This window comes from Eulemur rufifrons, chromosome 16, assembly GCF_041146395.1.
Source record: "Eulemur rufifrons isolate Redbay chromosome 16, OSU_ERuf_1, whole genome shotgun sequence".
Lineage (NCBI taxonomy): Eukaryota > Metazoa > Chordata > Mammalia > Primates > Lemuridae > Eulemur > Eulemur rufifrons.
Window position 1 is genome coordinate 63,340,292 of NC_090998.1, and position 27,428 is coordinate 63,367,719.

The following is a 27,428-nucleotide window of genomic DNA, read 5'->3' on the forward strand; positions in this document are numbered from 1 at the left end:
TGGTCTATAGGGTGATGGTTCAGATTGGTTTGTTATACATGTAAAGTCCTTAGAGCTGTGCCTCCTGGAGTCCAAAACCGTCTCAAACATGAGCCATCACTTCTAGTTCTGAGCCTAGTCACCATTCTGAATTTAGTGATGCAGGGTAGGTTTAAAAAATTGTAGTAAAGAAAATATAATGAAAAGATGAAAGTCAATTATTAAAGCCAATATCACAACATGATATGAGAAACACAGGTGAATATAACATGGAATTTGACCATTTGTAAAATCAATAGAAACTGCCATATATGTAAGGGCTCAGAAAATATACAACCACTCAAACAGCTTTCTTTAAAAACCTACTTAAAATTACATTCCAACAGATGAAGCAATGAAATCAAAAGTAAAAACATAAAAAGGGGCAAACATGATATACAGGAATAATACAACCATTCAAACAAATTGAATACCAAGCGGCATTTAAACAATTGCTGAAAACTTAATTCCAAACCTGAATGCAAGTATGGAAAATATATCTTAGATTAAAAATACTGTATAGAACGTTCTAACAATAAATACCAAGGAAGTTAATGCAAATGGGGAATTTCAGTGTAGGGTAAGGAACAAGGATAGAGAAATGTTGAATTATTTTCTTTATAGATAGGACCAAAAAAATGGTACAATTACTTTCCTGATTTTACTAAATAAAGAAATATGGACAATAATTTTTTTAAAAACCACAATAGAATCCACTAGTTTAGTTATAAAAATATATATTTATTATATATATTGCAGAAGTGAAAAGCCAATGAAACCCAGCAAAGCAACATCAAGGAAGGAAAAAGAAGAAAAAAATTTAATGGCATAAATATTGCTTGCAATATGTTAAGTAAAACAGCATATAAAATTACATATAATGTGATTCTAGTCTTGAGAAAAATATTTTTCTTCTATTGTAAAGGATGATAAGGACCATCTACTTAACTTAGACTTAAAGTATTTGTAGATGTACAAAGGTGAACATTTTCTGCAAACTCCAAAAAAAGCAATACAAGAAACCAAAAAGAACAAATCCAAAATTGAACAAGGTCAGTATGTGGCTCAAAGTAGAAAATCAGCAAAATATATGTCATAAACTGTGGTGACAATCAACTCAGAGCAGACTAGAGAATAAAAACAACTCCTGTTATGTCTGGTCTTCTGTTTTTGACAAATTTCTTCCTGAGAAGATTTTATAAATTAATATGGAAATCCCTTGTGATCTCTATATATTAGTAAAATTTTATATATTATGTTTAAGTTTGTGATGGTGAAAAAAGTACATAAAATTCTGGTTTTAAAATGTGATTCCTCATTGTTAAAAATACTTTTTTTTAACTTTAATAAAGTTTCAGGTTAAATAATTCCTTCAAAAATATAAAACGGTATGAAGGATCAAGTGTTTAATACTTGTTCTTTGACTCTAAAATTATAAATACTTTAAGATAGGGTGCATTTTAAAAGTGCATGGATATAAATTTTCAGTTCTCTAATATGAATAAGTTCTAGGTATCTGCTGTACAACATTGTGCCTATAGTTAACACTGTATTGTGCACTTAAAATTTTGTTAAGAGGGTAGATCTTCTGTTAAGTTTTCTTACCACAATAAAAATAAAATAAGATAAAATAAAATGAGGGAAACCTGAATTTAAATTTTGCCTCTGACACTTACCAGTAATGTGAGAATAGGAAACACTTTTCTGAGATGTCATCTCACTATACATAAAATGGAATTAAAGGGATTGCTTTTACTACTCTTAAGATAAAATAAAATATTTGAACATGGCAATTAATGTATTAATCAACAGATGCTTCTTCCTATTCTACTAGACTGAGCTTTTTCCCTTATTCATTATTTGTCACTTCTATCATTGTGATATTTTCATCAAATATTAGTGTAAATATTGGTTTAATCATCCATCACTTCAAATAAGCTAAGCATTCCATGAAGGAAGAGGCATTTTTTTCATTTGTCTTTTTCATTTCTGCAAGCCAAGTACACTTCCACCAGGATAACCTACATGTCCATCATTTGTGTTCCCATAAATCAGATACATGTTATTACATGCATATTTTATTAAAATATTCTGATTAGAGGTCTGTGTCTTCTGGAAATACGTAAGGTCATTGAGCTCAGGGACACAGTATCTGCTAGGTAGAAGATCAGTACATATCTCAAATAATCACGGTCTCCTCACACCACTATTTCCTGTTTCAGGGTGTACTGTGAATGCACAATGCACTGAGAATGTTGTGGTGAAAGTGATAGGTGCGCTCCCTATGCCTGTGAAACTCAAGATTTGATTTCCTGTTTAACCTCATGTGAACCTCTTCATACAGCTAACAAGTGTTAACTGATGCTCTGGACTGCATGAGTATTTATAGTTGGGGAGATATGGACATATAAGATAAAATTTCTATGCTCTGAGAAATTACATTGCATTTGGAGAGAAAAACCATACATATAATGGCACTGAACAAGACAGCATTCATAAGAAGTTTAGATTTGTATTTCAGTTATCAGGCATAGAGTAGAAGAATATAAAGGGGAAGAGAGGCAGATTAGATATCAAGCTTTAAGACATAAAAAGAAGCTTTATAATTTATTTTCCGTATTAGTATTTTACAAATATAATTACATGGTTATCCATGGTGATTGTTAAAAATATGAAATCATAATTTCCAGAGAAGATAATGTCATTGTCAACAAGCACTGTGAGTAATTATCATTTTCAGTCAAGTTTGTGAAAACTGCTCTAGGTGATTGGGAGCCATGGACAAGTAATTTTTAATAGCTTGAGAAATAATTTGCATACCATAAAATTCATCTGCTTCAAATACACGGTATCATGATTTGAGTAAATTTATAGAGCTGTGTAATCATCATCACGATCCAATTTTAAAACATTTCTATCACTCCTCAAAAGATTCCTCATGCCCATTTGCAGTCACTTCATGTGCCCACTCCCGCCCCAGACAACCATTAAGCTACTTTCTGATTTATACCTCTGTCTTTTCCAGACATTCTTTGAACATGGAATCATTGACATGTGATCTACTTAGCATGATGCTTTTAAGTTTCATTGCTGTTCTAGTACTAGTAGTTTGTTTTTTTTTTGAGACAGAGTCTCACTCTGTTGCCCAGGCTAGAGTGAGTGCCGTGGCGTCAGCCTAGCTCACAGCAACCTCAAACTCCTGAGCTCAAGCGATCCTCCTGTCTCAGCCTCCCGAGTAGCTGGGACTACAGGCATGAGCCACCATGCCCGGCTAATTTTTTCTATATATATTTTTAGCTGTCCATATAATTTCTTTCTATTTTTAGTAGAGATGGGGTCTCGCTCTTGCTCAGGCTGGTCTCGAACTCCTGAGCTCAAACGATCCGCCCACCTCGGCCTCCCAGAGTGCTAGGATTACAGGCGTGAGCCACCACGCCCGGCCAGTAGTTTGTTAATTGTTATCACTGAATAGCATTTAATCACATGGATATACAATATTTTCTTTATTCATTTATCACTTGAGGAATATTTGTGCTGCTTCCATATGTTGGCTATTATGAATAATGCTGCTACAAACATTTGTGAACAGGTTGCATGGGAACATATGTTTTTATTTCCCTTGGTTAGATTTCTAAAAGTGGAATTTATGTCTTTTTAAAAATAAACTGCCAAATTGTTTTTGATGGTGATTGTACCATATTACATACTGATTAGTAATGTATGAAACTTGTAGGTTCTCCACAACATCACTAATGCTTGATATTGTCTTTTGATTAAAAACATTCTGGTGGTTGGGAAGCGTGGTTTAATTTGAAATTCCTAATGACTACAGGTGTTGAGCATATTTTCACATGTTTCTGGACATCCAGTTACCATTGTTGGTGAAATATCTATTTAAATTGTTTACCCGTTTTTTAATTGGGCTATCTTCTTATTGACTTGTGAGAGTTCTTTATATTAATATATTCTGAATATAAGTCCTGTATCAAACATATGATTTGAAAATATTTTACCCTAGTTGTTCTGGCATTTTCATATTCTTAATAATATCTTTTGAAGTATAAAATATTTCATTTTGATGAAGTCCATGTCTAAGAAATCTTTGTCTAATTCAAATTCTCAAGGATTTTTCCCATTTTTTTCTTCTAATGTGTATACAGTTTTGCTCTTACATTTAGGTCCATGGAGCATTTCAAGTTCATTTTTGTTTAAGGTATGTGGTAAGGATCTTTTTGCATGTGAATATCCAATCATCCCAGCATAATTTGTTGAAAACACTATCTTTTCCACAATGAACTGTCTTGGTATATTTGTTGAAAATTAGTTGACCATAAATCTAAGAGTTTATTTTTGTGTTCTCCATTGAACTATATGTGTATCCTTAAGCTATCATGATTACTACACTTTAAGATTAAGTTGTGAAATCAGAAAGTGTATATTCTCCAACTTTGTTAATCTTTTTCAAGATTGTTTTGTTTATCCTAGGTATTTTGCCTTTCTGTATATATTTTAGAATAAACTTATCCTTGTCTGCAAAAAGCCTGCTGATATTTTGATGGAATTTTTTTGTACTTAGAGATCAATTTGGGCATATGTGACATCTTAATAATATTGAGTCTTTCAAAATATAAATATGAACTGTCTCTCTATTTGTTTAGGTCTTCCTTAATTTCTCTTAATATTGTTTTTTAGTTTTCAGTATGCAAGCCTTGCATGTATCTTATTAAATTTATTCTTAACTATTTTATTATTTTGATGCTATTGTGGAAGAAATTGCTTTAATTTCATTTTTTTATTATTCTTTGATACTGTATAGACATACAATAAACTTTTGCATATCTATCTTTTATCCTGTGACCTTGCTGAATTTGTTTATTAGTTCTGATGGGGTTTCTCTGTAGACATAGAAGCATCTTAAGAAAGGAAGTAGCATAGTCAGATTTGCATTTTAAATAGACAATTCTGCAGCTGTGAAAAGGATGTATTTGAAAGAGGAAATGCTGGAGGAAAGGAGATTATTTTTCCACACTGTTGATACAGTTTCTGATATCCAGAATGCTAGCAGGTCTGTATAACAAGACTAGGAGTACATCAGAAAAAAATTAAGAAAGATAATTGCTAATATTTTGCATATAAATGGGAATGTTTATTTTTAAAAAATTGTTTTGTCTTTTTGATTAATTACATTTGTTGTACTTATTAAAGCTGTGGACTTCTGCTTCAAGTAATGGCAGACTGTGTAACTTTGACCAGCTCTGTTTATAAGGAAAAATAGAAAGGTTGGAAATTTAAAAAAAAATTTTAATTCAATTGTGAACAAAGATAGCAATAAATATGAAGAGCTGAGAGTTTGGGGGTCTAAGGAAAAGTAAGCCCTCAAACATTTAGGCCTGCTTTTCCCCTAGCTTTGGAGCAGCTAGCTCAGCATAGCTTCATGGGCCTAAAGGGATAGGAATTGATGTCAAGTTCTGATAAGATGCAGTGGCCCTTGTAAATCCTCCTCATGTAGAGCTGAGATTCCTAAAAACTGTACCCTAGAAAAAATAATGCCTAGATGATAGATGTTCGCAGGGATTATCCAGATTGAGGTGAATAGCATCTCTATTTTTCAAGGCACCTGGCCAAAACAAATAAATATTCCCTCTGGAGGAAGATATGATTGTCTTAGAACTAAAATGACTTCTACCAACAATTTTTCAAATAAGATGACTGCCACACAGTAAAAAATAACCATGCACATGAAATGACAAGTTAGTAAGAATGAACAATAATTCACCAAAAGACAAAAAGAAAAAACAGATTATAGGAGCTCCAGATATTGAAATTATCTGAAAGACTTAAAATAACTGTGCTTACAATGCTGAACAAAATTATAAAATAAAACAACTGAGAATCGTAGAATTTAAAAGGACACTAATCACAAAAAAGAACCAAATAAACGGGTTTAACAGCAAATTAGATAAAATATAGAAAATTAATGAACCAAACAGTAGGTATGAAAATAAAATTCCAAATGAAATATAGAAAGAGATGAAGGGATAGAAAATGCAGAAAAAAGGGTATGAGGCATGGAAAATAAAGTGAGAAGAGCTAGCATGTGGGAAGTGGAATTCCAGAATAAGGGGAGAGACAGAATGTGACAGAAGCAATATTTAAAGAAATGAGTAAACATTTTCCCAAACTAATAAAAGGCACTAAGTAACAATGTCAATAATCCCTATGAATCCTAAGTGGGGAATATAAAAAGAAATACATTTTAAGCACATCATAGTAAAACCTCTAAAATATTTTTTAAAGCAACCAAAAAGAAAACAAAAAAGACAGTTTACCCCTGATGAGGCAACAATTAAATTGGTAACTGTCTTCTCAATACCAACAGTGAAAGTTAGATTTAAAAGATATGTTGAATATCAAGAGAAAATAACTGCTAATCTAAAATTCCATATCCAGTACAAATATCCCGTAGGAATAAAGGTAAAATAAAAATGTCCTCCAAAAATCTTAAGCTGAGAAAATTACTCATCTACAAACCTACACTAAAGGAATTATTGAAGGTTGTTATTCAAGTAGAAGAAAAAGTGATCCCAGATGGAAGCTTTGAGATCCAGAAAGAATGAATAGTAACACAAATTTAAATGTGTGAATGAATCTAAAGGAATATTGCATGTGTCAAACAACAATAAAAGTATATTTCACATTACACACATACAAATATAAGGCAGGAAAAGTATACATTAACATCATACTTTGTTGAGGATGCACATTGCAATTCATAGGTTAATTATTAAAGGAACAACAAGAGTATAAAGCTTTAGAGTAATAGTGGGAAAAATTGAATAATAAAAAAGTAATTCAAAATGAGGCATGAAAGGTTAATAAATAGAACACAAAACAGATAGGAAAAATAAAAAACCCTTAGTAAGACATTAGATTAAACACAAATCTGTAAGTAATTAAAGTAAATATAAAACATAATTAAAAGAGAAAGACTATCATACTGCATAAAAATAAAGATAAATTCCAGAAACTATTTGCTATTTTTGAAAAATATATACAAAGACACAGACACATTGAAAGTAAAAGTATAGAAATGGTACAGAATGCAAATACTAGCAAAGAAGAAATCTACTATACTATTACTAATACTGCTAATAATAAAATATAATAATAAAATCAGACAAAGTAGAGTTTAAGGAATAATACTTGTCTAAAAATAAATGTGGATACTTCATGATGATAAAAGGTTCAATTGGCCATGAAGTTATAACAATATAATTGAATAAAACTAAGTAGCCTTGAAATATATGCAAAAAATAAAATAATTTCAAGAAGAAACAGAAAATCTATGATCATAATGGGAGACACTAAAACTTGTGATTATTCCAACATAGAAATTTAGACATGGAACTGCAAAATTAAGTTACATTTTAAAAAATTAAATTTATTTAACAAGTTTACTAAATATGAGATTTCAGAAATCACATCTTTTCTATAAAAATATACTAATAGATAAGGTTTTTCTAACTCAAGCTATGTCAACTCCACAGATTATTAGTCCAGATTGAATATAGTTCATAGGACTCTAATCTGATGGCAGGATGAATCAGATAACTGGCTAACATAATTTTTTAAATGGTATTTTTTAAAGTATTGTTAAGTAATGTTTTCCATATACAAAATTATCAAAAATAAAATAACCTTGCTATTATTCAGAATTTAATCTCCTTTATCTTAGAAATAGATCATTAGTTAAGATTTTTATCATGAAAAACTTTTAAATTAATTACCAATATATATTTTCAAAGTATGTTCAGTTAGTAATAGATTGTAAGTTGCCAAAATATAAATACATCTTATAAACTCTCACACATACAGACAAAAAAACTTTAAGCCACAATATTACATATCTTAATTGAAGCAGATTATCCTAAAAGTTGACATAAAAGAGAAAATGATAGGTAAGAATAATCCATGAAAATTAGTTTACTGTAGAACAATGTAGTGTTAAATTCTAATCACATTCATTCTGGACACTTTTCCCTAATTAACATCGAGATTAACCTGGGCTTATAAGGCAAAGGAACTCTTCAAAACAGAAATTTTCTGTTTGAATATTTAGGAATAATACTTAGGAATAACTAACTTCCCATCTTTATATCTGCTTTTCAAAGCAACCTGAAGCCTCCTGAGCTGGGAGGATGGGTGGAGCCAGCAGCCAAGAAGAGTAAGATTTATCTTCTTGCCACAGCACACATTCCAAGTTCCAAGGTCAAGAATCTTACTTTTTGACAGGCAAAAGGATTTAAAATGTTCATTATTGGGGAAATCCATCCAAATTCAAGGCCCAGGGAAGAAATTACCAGTCGTTCAGAATCGTATTCAATAAATTCTGTCACATTTGAGGGAAATGAATAGATCTTTTTTTTTTTTTTTTTGAGACAGAGTCTCACTCTGTTGCCCAGGCTAGAATGAGTGCCGTGGCGTCAGCCTAGCTCACAGCAACCTCAAACTCCTGAGCTCAAGCGATCCTCCTGTCTCAGCCTCCCGAGTAGCTGGGACTACAGGCATGTGCCACCATGCCCGGCTAATTTTTTCTATATATATATTTTAGTTGTCCATATAATTTCTTTCTATTTTTAGGAGAGATGGGGTCTCGCTCTTGCTCAGGCTGGTCTCGAACTCCTGAGCTCAAACGATCCGCCCACCTCGGCCTCCCAGAGTGCTAGGATTACAGGCGTGAGCCACTGAATAGATCTTTATTTAAAAAAAAAATCATCAGTGTCACAAATAAAACTCTCATTGCAATACAAATTGTAATTTAGAATTCAAACCCTATGAACCTTTGGCCTGCTTACCTTGGCTTAAATAACTTAATTTTAATGACCATTAAGTAATCAGACAACAAATATTAAGGGTCTACTAAGGTCCATGCAGCATAAGCTAGTAGAGGGCTGCTATTTTGTAAACTAATTAAATTTCTAAGATCAATCCAAAGATGTGTGATATAATTAATTAGAGTGTGACAGTCATATTTTAAGAGAAGAATTCTACAACCATAGTTCTAAACTCTCTCTCTTCTCCACAAACTGGGGCATCATACTGCTTGCTGCCCGGCCTTGAGCCAAAAAGCTCTGAAGACAACAATCCAGGGAAAGCAAATAGTGTGAATTTCAATGTTTATGTTATGTTATATAGATTTTCTCTTCAAAGATTAACAAAAATAAATGAATCACACACGAGCTGATATTAAGTATACCACACCAGACTATGAATGTTAGCGGAAAAACAGGTTAGAAATTCATCTTGATAACACTAATGGCTGTGTTTCTGTGGATACCTTTCCCTCTGAAAGAATGAAAATGAGAGCAGCAAAAAACAAAATGAATAATTAAGACATAAACTGTTTTAAAGAAAAAAACTAATCAAAACATTTTACCTTTCTTTCTGTCCTTCCACAAAATGAAAGTCAGATAAAGATGGTAAATAGTGGTAGTAGAAGTATACTGTCACGTAACTATGCATATCATTTCTTTTATGAAAACTGGCTTAATTTAGGGAAATAACATGAAAAATGTGAAAAGAAATAGAATTTCAAGTAAAAAAAATTGAGTTAATATTGCTTCTTAATACTTTCAGAGAGAGTCATTTATATTCTGATCTTCAGTGCTGTGATTGTAAAATATTCAAAATGCCACCACCACCTCTTGATATAAACCCACTTCATTCTAGAAGGGGATTTGAGGTGCAATGTCAATGCCAGTCTCATATATATACATGTGTGCATATATATATGTGTGTGTGTGTGTATATATATATATGTGTGTATATGTATAATGACTTCAGAGTTGTAGACACCATAAAGCTCCATGAATTGTATTTGTTTTCTTGTTTTATCAAGATCTTCAATATATGCTGTCTGATTATTTTATGATTTTATGACTCGCTAAATAAGCATAGGGTAGGTATCATGGAGATTGTGTTCAGGCAAAAGAAGGCTCTTTGTTTTCATTTATTTAATACTTTTCAAATATCAACTAAATGCTAGATATTGTGGGCAAAATACACAGCTGTGAACCAAATAGAAAATAATCCCCTGACTTCACAGAGCACAGAGTCCAGTGGAGAGAGAAAGAGAAGGCAAGGAAATAAAATAGACACTGCACTAGATGGTTATAAGTGTTCTGGAGAAAAAGTAGAGAAGCAGGATTAGGAAGGGGGCTGTTACCATTTTTATCATTTTAAATAGGGTTATCAGGCATGGCCTCACTGAGAAGTTGATACTTGACTGAAGACCTGAAGGAGTTAAGAGATCAAGCCATGTAGTTATTTAGGGGACAACTTTTCTAAGCTTAGGTAAGAGCCAGTGTAACGTCTCTAAGGTAGTTGAGAGTCTGACATGTTGAACAGTGAGAACACAAGGATGGTGGGATAGAATGAGAGACTTGGAAAATAATAGGATATGATATCAAATAGGTAAGGGGGAGGGGACAAATAACGTCATAGGCTCATTTAAAGACCTGGACTTTTACACTGAAGAGGGAAGTCATTTCAGAGATTTGAGCAGATATGAAACAAAGTCTGCCTTACTTTTTATCAGAATCAGGATATTTCTTATTGCCCTGAATTATACTGATGGGGTACAAAAACAGAAGCAAGCAGAATAGATAGGAAAATCTCATCTAATTCAGGTAAGAGATGGTGACTACGACTAGGATGGACATGTAGGAGTGCTTATAGAAGTTCGATACTACATATGCTTTGAAGATAAAACTGAGAGATTTTGCTGCTAGGTTGAATACAGAATGTGAAAGAAATAAAACACTGAGGTTTTTGACCTAATGCAGTAGAAGATCAACGTTGATATTAATTGAGAAGCAGAAGACTAAGTGATGATCGTGAACTCAGTTTTAAATGTGAAGTTTCTGCATTTGACAATAAAAGTCTGAAGTTCAAAGGAAATGTATGCATTGCAGATGAAAATTCTGGATTCATCAATATGTAGATGATATTTAAATCCAGTAGATGTATGAGATTATCAATAGTATCAGTAGAGATAGAAAGATAAAAGGTATAGGAACTTGGCCCTGGAGTGCTCAAGCACTGATGGGTCGGGAAGATGAGGAGTGAACAATAATAAAGACTAAGGGGTGACCATTAAAGTAAGAAGAAAACCAGGCAAGTGAGCTGTCCTAGAGCCAAATGAAAAAAGTCTTTCAAAAAAAAGAGAGATCCACTGTGCCTAATGCTGCTGATAATTAAGGAGGAATGAAGACTGAGAATTGACCATTGCACTTAGCAGTGTAAAGGTTAATTGCTAATGTTCTCAAGAGCAGTTTAGATGAAGTTGATCTACCTTCATTTTCTCTTGAATCCACTCCATTCAGAGTGAATGCCTGACATGAGTGGATTCTAGAGAAAATGAGGGCAGAGAAATTAGAAAGAACAAATGAAGGCAACTTAAAAAAAAAAAAAAAAACTTATTGCATTCTCTCTCTCTTTCTCTCTCTCGTTGCCAAGAAAAAAAAAAAAAAAACCTTATGCTATAAAGGGAAACTTAAATGGGTGGTAGCTTGGTTTATAGATAGATAGATAGATAGGAGAAATATAAGTACATATTTTAATGCTGTTGGTTATAATTCATTCGAGGTGGAAACATATATAGTATAGGAAAAAGAAGGCAAAAGTTTTGTCCTATAATAGCAGGAGGGGATGGGATCTAGAACACAAGGGAAAGAGTTGACCTTTCTAGAAACATAGACAGTTCATCACAATAGAAGATAAGAAGCAATGACATCACCCAAAATGATACCAGTTTCAAAGCATTTACAAATAAATGTGATATTCAGCAGAATTTAGACAATGCTTTCTTACTGCCACTGTGTATTCCTAGGAACCATAACTGACCAAAACCTTAAGATAAAATAAAACATAGATATCAGCCACAAGCACAGAACCTGCCACAGAGTAGGTCCTAAAATATTTGTTGAATAAATAAATAGTAATTGTTTATTAAAGGATTATGATAAACTAATAAAGCTAAAATGTATGCCCTTTGCAATCATTTAAAATAAGCAACAGATTAGAGGGAACTAAAATTCCCTCTTTTATGGTAAGTAAACAGAAACCTCAGAAGTTCAATGGTTTTCCAGAGGCACAGGGTTTAGCAAAGGGGAAAACAAAATCCAGATATTCTACTTTCTAGTTAAATACTTTTTCATCCAACCCATACTCTCTTTCTTATATAAAGGACCTAATGGACTATAAAATATGCTCAGTACATAAAAAAGACAAATTCGCCATGTCATAAATATCAGGATTTGGAATCCTTGAATAATTATATTCAATGTATTAGACTAACTCTAATAATCATTTCACATTTTGTTAATAATTATGCTTGCCTTATTAAAACTTAGGAATAATCAAAAGAAATTCTTTTAATGGCCCATGTCTCTTAAAGAAGTTTTCCAGAGAACTTTAATACTTCTTTGAACCTAAATGGACATAATGAGATGAAAGAGGTGGCTCAGAGTAAAAACAAAAGTATGCCATTAATGGAATACTAGTGAATATCACTTACAAACTGTGTGATATTGAACAAGTTACTTAACCTCTCTGTGTCTTGGTTTTATTATCTTTAAAATGGGAATGATAATAAAAATGACCTCATTGGAATGTCTTGAGTATTAATTGAGATGATACATCTAGCCAGTTTAATGAATGAGCTGGATTCAGTAACCAACATTATATCTCCTTTGATTATCTCAGGTGAAGAAATAAATACCAAATGTAATTCCAGGCACATGTTTTTGCTTTTCTGCTATGATAGGGACAATGCATTATTTATTATCTTTTGTTTTGGAACTAAAATGTTTAGTTTAGAGTAATGATTTCATAGTTCTAGTTCAATATAGAATTGTAAAATATGCAAAGCCCTGAGCTCCTATCCAACCTAAAGTTTCCCCCTACATGCAGTGCAGGCTTGCTTCAAGCTTTGAAGTCTGCATTGGAGGATGGGGGCAGGGTGGTCTCTTTCTACTCTGACACCTCCCCTCTCTCAGCAGCTGTTTCTGATCACTCCAGAGTTGGGGCCTGAGAAGGGGAAACTTGGGGAAAGACCACAGGGGCATGAGCTGACCCACCTGTCACCCACAACCTGAGCTTTGTGATGGCAAATGTACAATCAATGACCCTTTTTCTCTTGGAGTACCTTTGTGGCAATCTCAAAGTACACTTCTTTCTATTCTTTCTCAGTTTTTTTTACTTGTTCTGTCTCTTCTCTGGAATCAAACCTCCAATTTGTCACTCATGATTCACCACTTAGGAACCCAGGCTTCTGACATAGGGTTTAGGGTTTAGGCTAATCCTAAGTAAGCTCCCCTTGCGCTTTTCAAAAATCACCGAACTTTGTCTTGACTTTGGAGGACTTGAAGCTTGCCTGCCATGTGACTCTTCCATCTGCTATAGAGAAAGGACATCTCCAGCCACCATGGCAGCTTTTAAGACTTCAGACTCTATGTCCTTCAGCCTCTGGAGGAAACACATTAAGCTCTCTGAAGGTTTTCCCTGAAGTCCCTCTTACTTGGTGAAGTCGAACAGGAATCACCCCATCCCTCATACAAGGAGTGGTAGATTATGTACAGCAAACAACTCTCCAAAACAATTCTCTCTCTCTTCTAGCTTTTCTACTTCAATCTTTGCAGAGTCTGAACATGGAGTTTGAGCTAATGCTAAACTTACTGGTTGGATTATATCTTAGTATCTCCTGCAAATAAAATCTTGGCTCTCACGTATTTAACTTTACCTCAGAGAGAGAGAGAGAGAGGGAGAGAGGGAGAGAGAAAGAGAAATGCTACCATTTTAATATCTGGATGTTTATCTAAATAAAATATTGATTGGCATAGTGGGAGCATTCAGAAATGTTAGCTATTACAATTAATCTTATCTTTCTTATTTAACATTGAAGGAGTAGCTAGATGAGGAGTTGCCCACAGAAAAGAAATTGAAAGGAAAAAGCCAAAAAGATTTTAAGAACGAAGATTTTATGATATCATTAAAGTTAAGAGTGTAGGATTTTTTTTTTTTTTTTTTTTTTTTTTTGCGAAAGGAGTAATCACAGTGTCAAATAAAACAAACCTACTGCAATGATCAATTGGTTATTGGTGACAGCGAATATTTTGAATAGGGAATTAAAGGAAAAAAACAGAGTTTTGTACAGAAGATGAAGAAATTGAGACAGTGAGAAAGGATAAGTTGGGAGATAAGTTTACAGGAAAAGGAAGGAAAGATTAGAGGTTAAGGGGAAACAGAGTTAAGAGGCTTTCTTGTTCTTGTATGTGCAATCATTTTAAATTTAAGGAATGTATTTCAATATCTTAAAAAGTAGCAAATTGAGAGGTAGAGTAATTGAAGATACTAGAGACAGAGGAAAAAATAGTCAAAAGAGGAGATGAAAAGGAGGGTTCAAGGATTTAGAGGGAAGCATTATTCTTAAACAGGAAGCACAATGCTTAATATTGAATAATGTAAGTAAATAAAAACAAGTATGGGTCTAGATAAATGTATGCGGGTATGTAGGAAAAGAATGAACATTAAAGGACAACATACGTACTGACCTAGAAAAGGAATGGTTATGGAGAATTAAGGGGATGGGAATTTCAAAATGAAATAATTGATAGCATTGCTTGATACAGAGAATTCAAGGGGCATGGAGAATGAAAGATGAAGACTAGATTTGGAAAACACGTATACATTGGTGGCATATGTGAGTATACTGTATTTTTAGGAAAACTGTGATGATACAAGCCAGATTGTAAGGGTTTAAAAAAGAAAAAGAAGTAATGAGAAATAAAAGCTGCAAGTGCATACCATTTCATTTGGCCAGCAGAAAAAAAAAATAACTGGAAGAAAGAAAAATGAATTAAGAAAATAGGATGGCAACAATAGGAGGTAAAAGATATAGCATCTTTCCTTTTGACAAAGCAAGGGAAAAAACACTTAGTGTGCTGGCATTAGGTTTCACCGAAAATGAAGGAGCTCAATCCAGACATTAAAATCTCAGCACAGTAGGAAGGAATGTTGTTTAATGTAATCAAGGGACATGTGAGACTAGCCATTGTGGAAGTGAAGAATTTGGGAAAATTATTTAGGAAAATGGAGTTAATTTTGTTTAAAAAAAAGGTAAGTCAAAGGACTTTTAAAATTTGATAAAGATTGAGGAGAGTAAGGATTTTTAGCGCTCTCAATTTGTGCTAGTGTTCATTATTACTCAGTAAAATTGTGCAGTTAAGGTTGGCTAAAGATAATGATGATGATATCTACAGTAATAATAACAGCAACAATAGCCATATTTAACATTTATTGAGCATGTACTATCTGTGAGGCATTGACTTGATCATTTGACATGTTCCAACTCATTTGTTTCTCATAATGATCCTGTGAGGCAGTTTCTATCATTATTTGAATTAAGTACTTTGACTGAGGTTATTGAGCTAGTTAAGTAGCAAATCCAATTATACCTAGGCAGTCTGCCTGCTGAATAAAAGTGCCTTCAGTGCAGAATCTGTCACTCTCAGTAAGTTTCACCTAAATAGTTTGCATTTTAGAATGTCAAAAGATAAACATATTTCTCTCTTTCTCAAGCAGCCTCCCTTAACTTAATTTCTTATCAAGGAATTAAGCCTATCCCAATTTATGAAAAATACCTGTCATTTTATAATGCTCAGGGTTTCTGAAGCACATATGCATACCTCCTTTTAACCATTCCTAAAGGACAGATATCATCTTCTCTTTCCAATTAAAGAATTAGAGTTTCAGAAAACTCAAGTGACTTTCCAATGATCCCTCAGCTAACAAATAAAGAAGCCCCAATTCAAATTCAGATCTGACTCAAGTCCAAATCCTTGGCCATTCAGTATATACCGTTCTTTATCTTCAATATTCTTTATTCATATAAATATTTGATATTTCTATTTTCTTTCCTAGTTTTCTGGTTCATATTCCTATTACAAATCCCCGAACTTCACTGGAACATTATCACTGTAAACTTTCCCTAACATGGCAATGGCCCAAATGACTCTTAGTTACATTTGTGGTAAATCAATTGCACAGATGGTCCCAATGCTTCACCCCTTCCTGCACCTACACCCCTTGCCATGTAATTTTGTACTGCTTTCCACTCTAACTCGGTTTGGCCAAAGGACATTACCAAAAAATGACTCAAGCAGAAGTTTAAAAAGCACTTGCTTATTTCTGCTTTTCTCCTACTTCTCTGCCATGACCATGAGAACCTGCCAGGGTCAATCTACTGCAGGGTTAGACACATGGCGTAGAGCTGAGTGGGCCCCGTTGGCCTCACCAATGCCATTCTGTATCAGACGATAGCCAGCTGATGTACAGCTGATTGAGCCAACCTTCAGCTAACCAGTGGCATAAGTTATCTCAGCCAAGATCAGCCAATCCAAGTCCAGATCAGCTGAATCCCACAAACCTATATTTTTGTATGCCACTGAAGTTTTGTGTTACTTGTTACATAGCATTATGGAAGCCACAGTCAACTGGTGCACGGATATAATGTAATCCATTTAAAATCAAAATGGCAGAATAATTTTGATTCATGACTACCTTATCTGGTCAGCAGTTAACTCAAAATCCTACAGATTATCCTGTATACAAACTCCTGTTCTTAGCTTTTGCTACACATATTAATAGCCCACACTCCACTGCCACTACACAAAACTTCATTCTTACCCCAAAATCTTTCATCATACATATTGTTTGGCTATTCTAAATATTTAATTCCTACTTATTCTTCAAAAACAAAACAAAGAAACAAAAAACAGGGCTGCTGCTAGCTCATCTGTCTCCTTTATGCAAAGTAGGGACCCTGAGCCTAGCCTGGGAAGTAGAGCATAGGCTGAATTTCAGTCCCACCCAGGTATTTAAAACTCACATTTATGGTAGTAATTTTCTCCTTTCAGCTAAGTGTCAAATGTGATGCCATCATACAGTGCAGGTACATTGCTTACAAATCATTGAAAAAGATTCAAAGATACCACTTAATGAAGCATACTCCTCTATTACATGCAGAAAACACATAGTCCTGAAGGTACAGATTAGGTTATTAAATGCTTGCTTTAAAAAAATGACAGGATCATCACTGTCCTTAAGGACATTTGGATTTCTAGGGGTACTCACATATTTACAATAGTAACATACAAATTAATATAAAAAGATGTCAAAATATTTGTAAAACTGATTGGACCTATAGCCATCTAAATGTACAGGCTCATAATCTCTAGTCTATAATACTAAAATCCATTCACTCTGAAAATTTTATTTTATTTGTAAATGGGTACCAGACATGATGGGTCTAAAACAAGACCTGTACTATCATGAGACTATTTATAGTCTATTTTTTCCATGCAGTAGAAATATCCATAGGGCCCTCTTCTAAATATGTGCATGTAATTATGGGATGCTACCCATAATCCTTCTAGAGGAGTGTTCCTTAATATGCATTCTATACATACAGAAAATGAAGAAAATTCTGAACTCTAAAACACAACTGGCTAAAATATAACCAGAATATTTAGATAAGAGGTTATGCAGTATAACTAAAAGTTAAGAGTTAAAATTTTATATGACATCATAATCTAAATGCTCAATACAATTGAGTTGCTAGAATTAAAACATTTTCATGCTTGTACCCTTGAAAAGAGATTTATCTGCCCAATATAGTTATTTCTGAAAATATTTTCTAGTTTTCCCCTTTTCCCCCAAAGTATCTTATTCTAGTACTTTATTTTCACAACATTCTTACGAAATAGTAACCTAGTATTTTAAAGAAGAAAACATTTAAAACTCAAATTATTTTCAGAGTAATTTTGATAAAGTTAGGATTTAAAATGAAAATACCAGACTTGAATATAGAAAGACAAATTTAGGAGGGATACATGCAGAATCTTAACAGGTATGATCGAAGAGTCAACTTCCCAAAAAGAGTGTGGGGAAAATAAGAACACAATGTAACATTTATGCAACTCAATTAGACACTTTAGTTTACTGCTGCCCCAGTATATACTGAAAGTACGGTTGAACTTGTCCCCAAATATGATACAATCCTAGTCTTCTTTAATGAAACACTGTATCCAGAAAAAAAATTACTGCCCTGTTTTATGCTTGTCACAGAGATGAAGAATAGTGTAACTAGTTCTGGGACCCTGCTTTAACAGAATTAACCAATGTAAATAATCCTAGAGGAGAATGAGCATACGGTGATAGTTCTAGAGATCACCTTATGGAGAGCAATTGCAAAGACTGAAATATCTACCTTAAAACATGTGAAAATATGATAGATGCCTTTGAAATGAGCCAACACATTTTGTGTGATTAAACAAACCATCATAGCAACAGGTGAGAGTTATTGGAAACATTATTTCATGCCAACACCAGGCAAACTGACTGAAAATACAATGGACTGGGACAGAAGTTATTCGTATAGGGTTATGGGATTAACTAATGAGGATGTAACAGAGGGTTCTCAGTGATTCTTTCCATTTTGAGAGTCATAAATGTCTCTGTGAGTTAATATTATAGCTAGGTTTAGAATTTTATCAACTTTGATTATATAGTTTTTAATATTTATGAAAATATATTTGCTATAAGCCATAACAGTATAAAGAGACTTCAACTCTTGAACACATGCTATAGTGTCTTCTAAGTAAAGCCAATCAACCTATTTAAAAGGGCCAACAACCTATTTAAAAGAAAACTGTGGTTTATTGGGGGTGATTATTAAAAATCTTAGTCATATATTATGGTTTTTCTCATACCTAAAAGCAGCACAATTATGCTATTCCTAAGTAAACTGACTCTCAGATTATTTTCTATATAAATAGGCTGGAAATCCTTAGAATTTTCTAGTTTTTTCTATAAAATGAGAAGATTCACAGAAATGTATTTTAAGATAACTAACAATTTTAAGTTTGAGAGGATAAGGCTGAACTTTTGAATCTTCTCAAATTTCCAAAATATTTAAAAAATAAAAAAAAAATCTAGTTGAAGTATTTTTTGAAGGGAGAGGGTGATATATCAATAATTCCAAGAATTTTTAAGCAGATATTAGGCGGCAGGCTTAGAGAGTAGACTTCCAAATTCCTATGGTTTCCAAAGATAGACCAAACAACTGAAAATAGAAAACAGATATTTCCAAATGTCATAATTGTGTTTAAAAGTAAAAGATTATCCCTACATTCTGGTGATTAAAAGCTGATCAACAAGTGGTTTCTACTCCCACCAAAACATACAGGTAAACTTTTGAGAAAGAGACCAGATGGGTATTCATGCTTCACACACACGCAATCCTGCCCACCAGCAAGATATTAATATATGATTTTGTTTGAGGCAAGGTTTCATGTGAACTAATTTTCTATTCTTCAATTTTTCACACCAAAACATACCTATCATATATGTTAACTGGAAAAGCAATTTTAAGAATGGAAATAATGTGAATCTTATTTAAATATTATCACATTTTCAATTACAATAGGAAGGACAAATGCTACCCAAAAGCATACCTGTGGCAGGGCTGAATTGAGCTGTCTCTGGAGTGAATCTCTGTCATAGATGACATCCTGAAGTCTTTGCTGGGCAAGTGAGAGGCTTTCCTGGGTCTCTCGAAGGGTGTCTAGAAGACGATCCCTTTCATCTAGCATATTCACCATCAGTTGCTCAAAATGGGAGTCTGAGTCCGAGCCACTGCTTTGGGACCCCCTTTGGCTCATTGGGGTGTCCTCGTTAATCGTGGGCATCACTTCACACATCATTGCTTAAATAGAAAAAAATAGGGAGGAGGAGTCTTAGTAAGGAAATGATCTCCAATAATGCCACCTGGTCATCAACTCACTAAATGTTTTGCAGCTCATTAGCCTAATTGTCCCTATTTTCCCTACCCATTGCCCCAACTCCAATCAAGCTAAATGTTTTGACCTTAATGAAATATGATCCATTCACTTCCTTCAACCTGCATGCTTTCTCTTTTCATGACAATCCACGTTTCTCCCATCTACAAAACGGATGCAACTTGGTTTCACCTGCTTCTCAAAGTTTTTTAAATCCCATCTAATTCATTTCACATGTTATTTCAATTCTTATGTCATAACCTTTTTTCCCTGAAAGTTTACAAATCTCTTACAGCTAATACCTGTATGTCACCCTCATTTGTAATAACTACACTGTTAACAGCAAGCACAGTGTCTGGCACTTAATGGGTAGGAAGTATCTTTTTTTAATGACTTAGGGAATTGAATGAATTAGTATTTACACTTTCATTTAGAAAATAATTGAGTATCATTTTATATAATAACTAGCTTTTACTTTCTTATTTTATCAACAGATTTTTTTTTCACACCAATTCGTTTAAAGCTTTTTGACATTGCAAATTACACTTTATTACTTTAATATGCTCTCTTCCTGAATTCCTGCAGTGGTCTACACAGAGTAGATAAGTGATACTGACTGAATTAGACATAAACTTTATGAAATAGACTAAGGTACATCAATTTGTTTAGGTTATTATGTTCCTAATTATACATAATATTCCTTTGTTTCCTGTTAGCTGCATTGTCTGGTTTTCATCCAAACAATACAAACTAACACTCTTTCAAATATTCCACAAAACAGATGCCATAAATTATATTAGCTAATGTTGTAACTTCACATCTCAGGGGCTAATCACAAGATTTCAGTCATGAAATAAATGAACTGTTCAGAATATTTTTAAATCATTTATTAATTTGATTTAAAATAGACAACACAGATATTGAGATGCAAGATTGACCTATTATGTGGCACCTTAAAAATCAGAAATTATCTAATTTTCTATTTCACTCTCTATTTTATGTTTGAAACCAAACTCATATCAATTTCAGTTGTTGTACTATGTCCAGGAGCTATTAATTAGAGGGCTTGGTTTTGCAAAAGGCTGATGTGAAGAAAGGCTGGTTTGGCTGTTGATCCTAGAGCATTCTTTGGTTTTATAATGCAAGGTCAATTAATTTGTCTGCCTACATATTCTTGTCCTTGGGGAAAATATTTCTGATGATATTTTCAAATAAAATGTCAAGACTTAACAGCTCAATAGTTAATTACTTTTTATGTGATTCTTCATATAAATTGGGTTACTGAGGAGAGAAATTCAATTATCCATGAATGATTTGGTCAAGGCCCACTGGAAACTAGGGGAAACTTGAAAAAAAAAAACTTTTAAAAAGTATTTGTGACTGATAACCTTTGTAAAAAAAATTAAGAGATCAGTGAATTTTAGGATAATTCAAACTGCTTTGAAGTTTTGGTTATCACTCAAAACATTGAGCTACCTGAAGGCAGGAACTTAACTTGTTCAATTTTGTATTCTCCCTAAGATAAATACTGGAGTAGACATATAGACTATTGAAACACACACACACACACGCACACACACATACCCCATACACACTTGGTACTATTACTATGGATAAACATATTTTTTGCATTTTTCTGAATTTGATTTTCATTCAAAGACTATCACATAGATGGAAAATAACAGACTCCTTTTTACCTGCTGTACATTTTCTTTACATTAATTGAAAAAGAATTGGAAAACAAAAAAAAATGTTCCAACACATTTGATTATTTGAAACTATTAGTTTGTGTGCCATGAATGAAATCCACACACTGAACAGCTGTGTCATTCTGAGAAATCACTACCAGGAGCCAATGTGTTTATTTTTGACATTTAAGGTTAAAACAAAGTACTGGAAAAGGAAATAATAGCACTGTGTCAATTTGTGCCAAAACACTCACAATGTTTAAATTTTAGTGTTACCTAAATATTCTTAAATCTGTATTTTAAATCATATTCTTCTTGAAAGAAAGCTATTAGTTCCTCTCTGTTCTGAATTACTTAGAAGAACTTTAAATTCCAAGGAAAAGCGCAACTGTAGCAATTACCCCATGCACAATTTCCACTTGTCATCACCATGGGATGTTAGACATTCACAAACTTTAGTCTCTTAAGTCGGTATAAAAGGTGGTCTTTGATTTAATCAGTCAAAAAGATGCTATAATGAGAAGCAGCTTTGGGACTTAGAGTCTATTAAATCTAAACTCAAAAGAACTTGATTCTATTCCACTCTTGAGGCATGTGAACCAGGGCAAGTCACTTCACCTGTCAAAACTTTAGTTTTCTTTTCTACGAAGTAGGGATAATAATCTAAAAGCCTATTATAAGGATCCAATAGGTTACCTGACTGAGAACACACAGTAAAAAATATAAACCGCTATTACTAAATCAAGTATTCATTTCTATTATAAAGTGACCAACATTCATCTTTGCAGAAACAATATTTTACCCTTATGACTCATTCTGTTTCTATGCCTAAAGGTTTAATTCTAGTAGATGCTTTGAACTCTATAAATCCCATTTATAAAAATCAGACTATGTAAAAGTTCTTAGGAAATAAGAGTGAATAATACATGCTGCTTTTTCTTCACAGTGAACCCAAATGAGTAGATCCAAAGTCTTCTCATCAAAATTAGGAGAAAAAATATGTCTACAAAAAATGCCACTTTTATGAGTTAGCTTAGTTTCTTTCATTAGAATTCAGATTCTGTCTAATATAAATTACAAAATATATGAATAATTCTTAAAACACAGTATAAAATTTCTTAAATACACATTTTATGTATCAAAAGCAATTAAAGGTCTACATTCAGTGTAAGAGTTAAACATCCTTTTCTAGAATGGATGACATCTGAAGCAACTTGCATGATCCAGAGAGCTATAGTAATTCAATGTCTAGTATATTTCACCCAGATATACCACTTTTAACTTTTAAAGTCATTTTTAATATTAGAAACTCCATTCCTCACATAATTTCTGAAAAATCAGAAAGAGCATACTAACAATTTACTTTGATACTTGCCTTTTCAAAAATCACTCTCTCCTTAAAGTCAAGTGGATATATAAATTGTTATCTTCATCTAGATGTTGATGCCTTGCTCAGTAAATTATTGAAGGTTTCAAGGCCTCATTAGAGACATTGTTAATTTTGATGAGAATGGAAAAAATAATAATAAACCTAATTGCTTTAATTATCCCAGTGCTTAAATTTAGCTCAAAGAATTTTATACCACTAAAACCAAGTCCCATATTCTTAGCACATAACCTTGAATGTCTTTTAAATCTCTCAGATTTCAAAATAAAAGTTTTGAATGCTCACTGGAGTCATGACTTAAGGGCTTCTAAGATCTAGTGGGTTCCTTAGCAATATATGCCATAGAAGTAGTACCTATTTAGATATCAGAGTGCTATAATAGGCTTTTTTTCTGTCAATGAATAACTTTATTTAATCATATTACTAGGACATAGGCCCTACTAGAAGCAAGAATGCAGTTATTCTCTATTGTGAGTTTCTTCCGAAAAGATTTAGTCTTAACCATCTCAGTTCCACCTCAGCTAACCCACAAGGAGTAATTCGGTGAGAGAAATCCTAGCCATTGTCTGATTACATTACATGAATATTCCTCCTCCTATTTAACTCTTTGAAATACCCTGTCCTCAGGAAATATTATTATAACCTTCAATGGAAGCAATTTACACTTTCTTTACCCTAGTGCATTTACAGATGGCCAAAGAGCCAGCTCACCCTACAGTGCTGGACAGTTATCTCTCAGCCACACCCCCCACCACCCTGAAGAAGTTGACTTCATGATTTCCACGCTAAAATTGTTCAACCTGCCCAACAGGAGAGAGCCAAGTAGGCGGGAGGCAAAGAAACAGGAGACGGAGAGGACGAGGTGGAAAGCAAAAGGTACCTAACAGTAATCAACAAGGAGGAATTTGCATCTCTTCTTCCCTGGGGGCGGGGTGGGGCCGAGGAGGTGTTTTAAAAAATAAAAAAAGCGGAAAGGAAACCGTGTAACTCAAATACAGTTTCTGTACCTAATGTCTGTAATATCGGGTCCTGCTTCTTCAATTGATCAATGACAACCGCAGTCTCCGGCTTGACGAGAAGCGAGGCTCACACCCAGTACTCCTGGACCATTTCCCTAGCAACGGGAGGAGAAAGGCAGCTTAGACACCCGCGTGCCCCGGCGCCCTCCCGGAACGTGTCCCGGCTCGGTGGCGAGGCAGCTACTCCGCATCTTCCCACGGCTCCGTCAGCAGCCAAAAGGAGAAGCATCCATCGGAAAAATGGCATATTGCAAATTTTGCTTTGGGAAGCAGAGCTCGGTTCAGACCATTGTCAAAGGAGGAGAGGGGGAGGCGGCTCTTAAAGCAGCAGCAACCCCTTTGCCAGAGCAGCCACAGCTCCCCGCTTGCCGCTGGAGCCCCCAGGGCGGAGAACCGGGGACAGGGGACCAGGTTTGACTTTCAGAAACTTAACCGAGCGGCACCGCTCCCCCTCCGCGCCCGGGCCACCTGGGGTATGTGGAGGTGTCCTTTTAAACCTGAGCTTTGGGAAAAGGCGTGAGAAGTCTCTGGAAGGGAAGTTCTCCACCCAGTCCCCCGCCCGGAGCCCCTCTGGAGTTTAAGGCAACACCGGGAGTTGGAAAGCTAAAGGGAAAGGAATCCCCGGGGATGCAATAAACAGGACAGGTCTCCTGGCCCCCGATTATTTCCGCGCTCGGGCATTTCATTTCACTTAAAGGAGGCGCTTCTTCTCCGGAAAGGCAAGGAGTCAGCCCCCACCCCGAACCCCCAAACCCACACCCATTTTCTCCTCCCAGCCTGTTTGCAAGCCTCCTTGCTTGCATCAGTTGGCCGGGAGAACCAACCTGCTGGGAGCCGGTGAGGATGCTACAGCATCTTCTTTCCTCACTTGCCTCGTGCGGTTGCTGCTCCTACTCCTCCTCCGTCTCCTCCACCCCTCCTCCTCCTAGGCAGCTGCCACCTCCTCTTCCTCTGGAACAAGGGCTTCCCCTGGAAGCTGCTGCAGTGGTTTCCACCGGCCCTTAAATAAATTCTGAAGTAATCACGTCTTTGCTCTCCTCCTCACGCACACACGCTCGCGGATACACTTGTCTCCCCCAAAGCCGCTCCGGGGCTGCCGAGTCGCTCGCGGGTCCCCGTGCCCCCTGCGAAGGCAAAGGCCAGGGATGGGCAGAAGTGGGAAGGGGGTACACGCTCTCCTGCCTGGGCTTCCTCCGTACAATGGTCCTACAGCTTTTGCTTGTGTCGGCCCGTGCTGTTCAGCATAGGAATGCACTTGGACACCTTTTAGTTTCCTGGTTTTCTGTGCTGGTCTTTTCTTTAAACATCTTTCTTCCCACTGGGCGAGGGCACGGTAGTCATGGTTGTAGGGACCTGAGCCAATCTAGGGTGTGGCGGCATCTGTCACTTCCCATTACCTCTCCAGCTCTTCTCCATTCATATTGTTTTGGTGATAAGGATTGTATGTTAGGTGTTCCCTGCCCCTGCCCGAGTAAATTTTAGCTTGAGCAGAGTCTGGTCTCTCCATCGCATTCCGGTTCCCCCTATGCTTGTACACCCCTTTACCTATTCTCTTTTCTTTCTGATGCTGCTGTCCATTCATGCAGACCCATCAGGGATGAAGGAGGAAGCAGGACACAAAACCTAAGCAGAAAGGGAACGTTTCAGCTAAGGAGAGTCACCAATCGTGGGCTTAGTAAAAATGAAGAGGCTATGCATGAGGGAATTGAAGGAGGATTAAATATTGAGTACAATTTAGGGGTTAGCGCAGGTATGCTTAGTGTAGTGCAAGAAATCCAAAAAGTGTAATTTACTTTTGTGTAAAGTAGAGTCCAAAGTTAACAAAGAAATAATACTTAAATACCAGTTCACTTAAATTAAGTACAATATTTGAGCAACAGAATCTTTCTGGAGGTGGTATTTAACACAGTGACCTTACCCTGGAATGTGAGGTCAAGGTCGTGTGTTTACTCCCTTCTTTTTTAGACTGTTATTCAAATTCCGCATCACAACATAATCCTAGAAGAATTAAGTATAAACATATGAAAATTCATTAGATGTTAAATGGAGTATTACTTGTCAAACATAATGTCATAGGGATCCCCATGAGTATTAAATTGTAGATGATGATTTACTAGGACTGGGGTGATGAACCTTGAGATTCTGCCTTTCTAACAACTCCCAGATGGTACCACACTATGAATAGCAAGAGTCTAGACCACCCAACCAATCCACCATTTGAGGTGGCTTAAATACCCTTAACTACCAGAAACTTTATTTCACAGGGCAGCCCAGTCTATTTTTAGGCCACCTGATATTGTAATGGCTTCATCGTATTAATCAGGTGTCAGTACTCATAACTCTCACTCTCTGGAATTCCACAGAAGTCTTAAAATGTTCCTTATACATGAGAGACATTATTACTTATAAAGACAGCAATTATACTTATCTGTATAAGCATGCCTTCCTTGTTAAACCTTAGTTCTAGTATCTCTGGCAATCCACATTTGTCAAGTACTGGCTCAGATGTTCTTGCCATTTCCAAGAAAAGTTTTGATTTGCCTGACTCTCATTCGTATATTAAATTAAAGTTTTAACTGTAAGTATAATCCCCACATACAGCTGACACAACATAGTTAAAGGCTACCCCATAGTTGATATCACAGGAAGAAAAACTTTGATAATGGGAGGCAGAAAAAAAATGGAATAAAATTGGAGAGAAGATATTGTCTTCATAGTCACTTTCAGCTTAGAAACAATAGGTTTTTACCCCCAACACCACTGCAATGGTTGCAAATAACATTTCCTATCAAAACTGAAAAAGTCATTTTTAAGAAGCAATTTTGCAGAGGGCATTAGGTGAAACAATTTACATGAGACAAGAAGAGTCACCACCTACCCTAGTTTCTCTAACTAAGTGGCCCTCAAATTTAGTATTCAAGAGAATCTCCAGAAAGGCATGTTACAGTACAGATTGCTAGGCCTTTCCCCAGAGATTCATTAGGTCTGTCAGGTCTGTCGTGTGTCCCGAAGAGTTCCATTTCTAATAAGTTGCCAGGTGATGCTCATACTACCAAATCAGGGATCCCACTCCGAGAACCACTGCTTAGGTAAATCTGGAGAAATTTGGGAAAAAGAAGCACAGTGCAAGAGAAAGAGCTGATATATATTTTGCACTCAAAGAAAAAAGTCTCTTATACATATATAAATCTAATTTTATTGGTTTTGATGACCAATAAATCAATGATTAAGACAAAATATGCCCATCTCCTAAATAGTCGACCAGATTTAGAGAAGGTAGTGGAAACCACCTCTTTTCATTATTAGGCTTAGTGCATAACATCAATGAATGTATTTACTCCATGGATGCGTGTAATATTAGTGGCCACACTTAATAGTGCTTCTTCTGAACATTTTATTTCAGATATTAGCTTTTTGC

At 35.0% G+C, this 27,428-nt stretch overlaps 1 protein-coding gene across 5 annotated transcripts in view; it reads right to left on the bottom strand.

Annotated features, from left to right (window-relative positions):
- PPFIA2 (PTPRF interacting protein alpha 2) overlaps positions 1–24,908 on the bottom strand; it is a 432,283-nt gene extending 407,375 nt beyond the window's left edge. For 2 of the 5 annotated variants that reach the window (XM_069491033.1, XM_069491031.1), the window contains exons 1-2: positions 23,999–24,253; positions 19,593–19,843 (exon numbers count right to left, since the gene is read on the bottom strand). In XM_069491033.1, the coding sequence (XP_069347134.1) occupies positions 19,593–19,841 (249 nt within the window). In that variant the 5' untranslated portion in view covers positions 19,842–19,843; positions 23,999–24,253. Of the gene's footprint in view, positions 1–19,592; positions 19,844–23,998; positions 24,254–24,834 lie in introns of those variants that run through there. The other 3 variants (XM_069491032.1, XM_069491030.1, XM_069491029.1) reach the window with 2 other exon arrangements.
- Between the last annotated feature and the right edge of the window lie 2,520 nt (positions 24,909–27,428).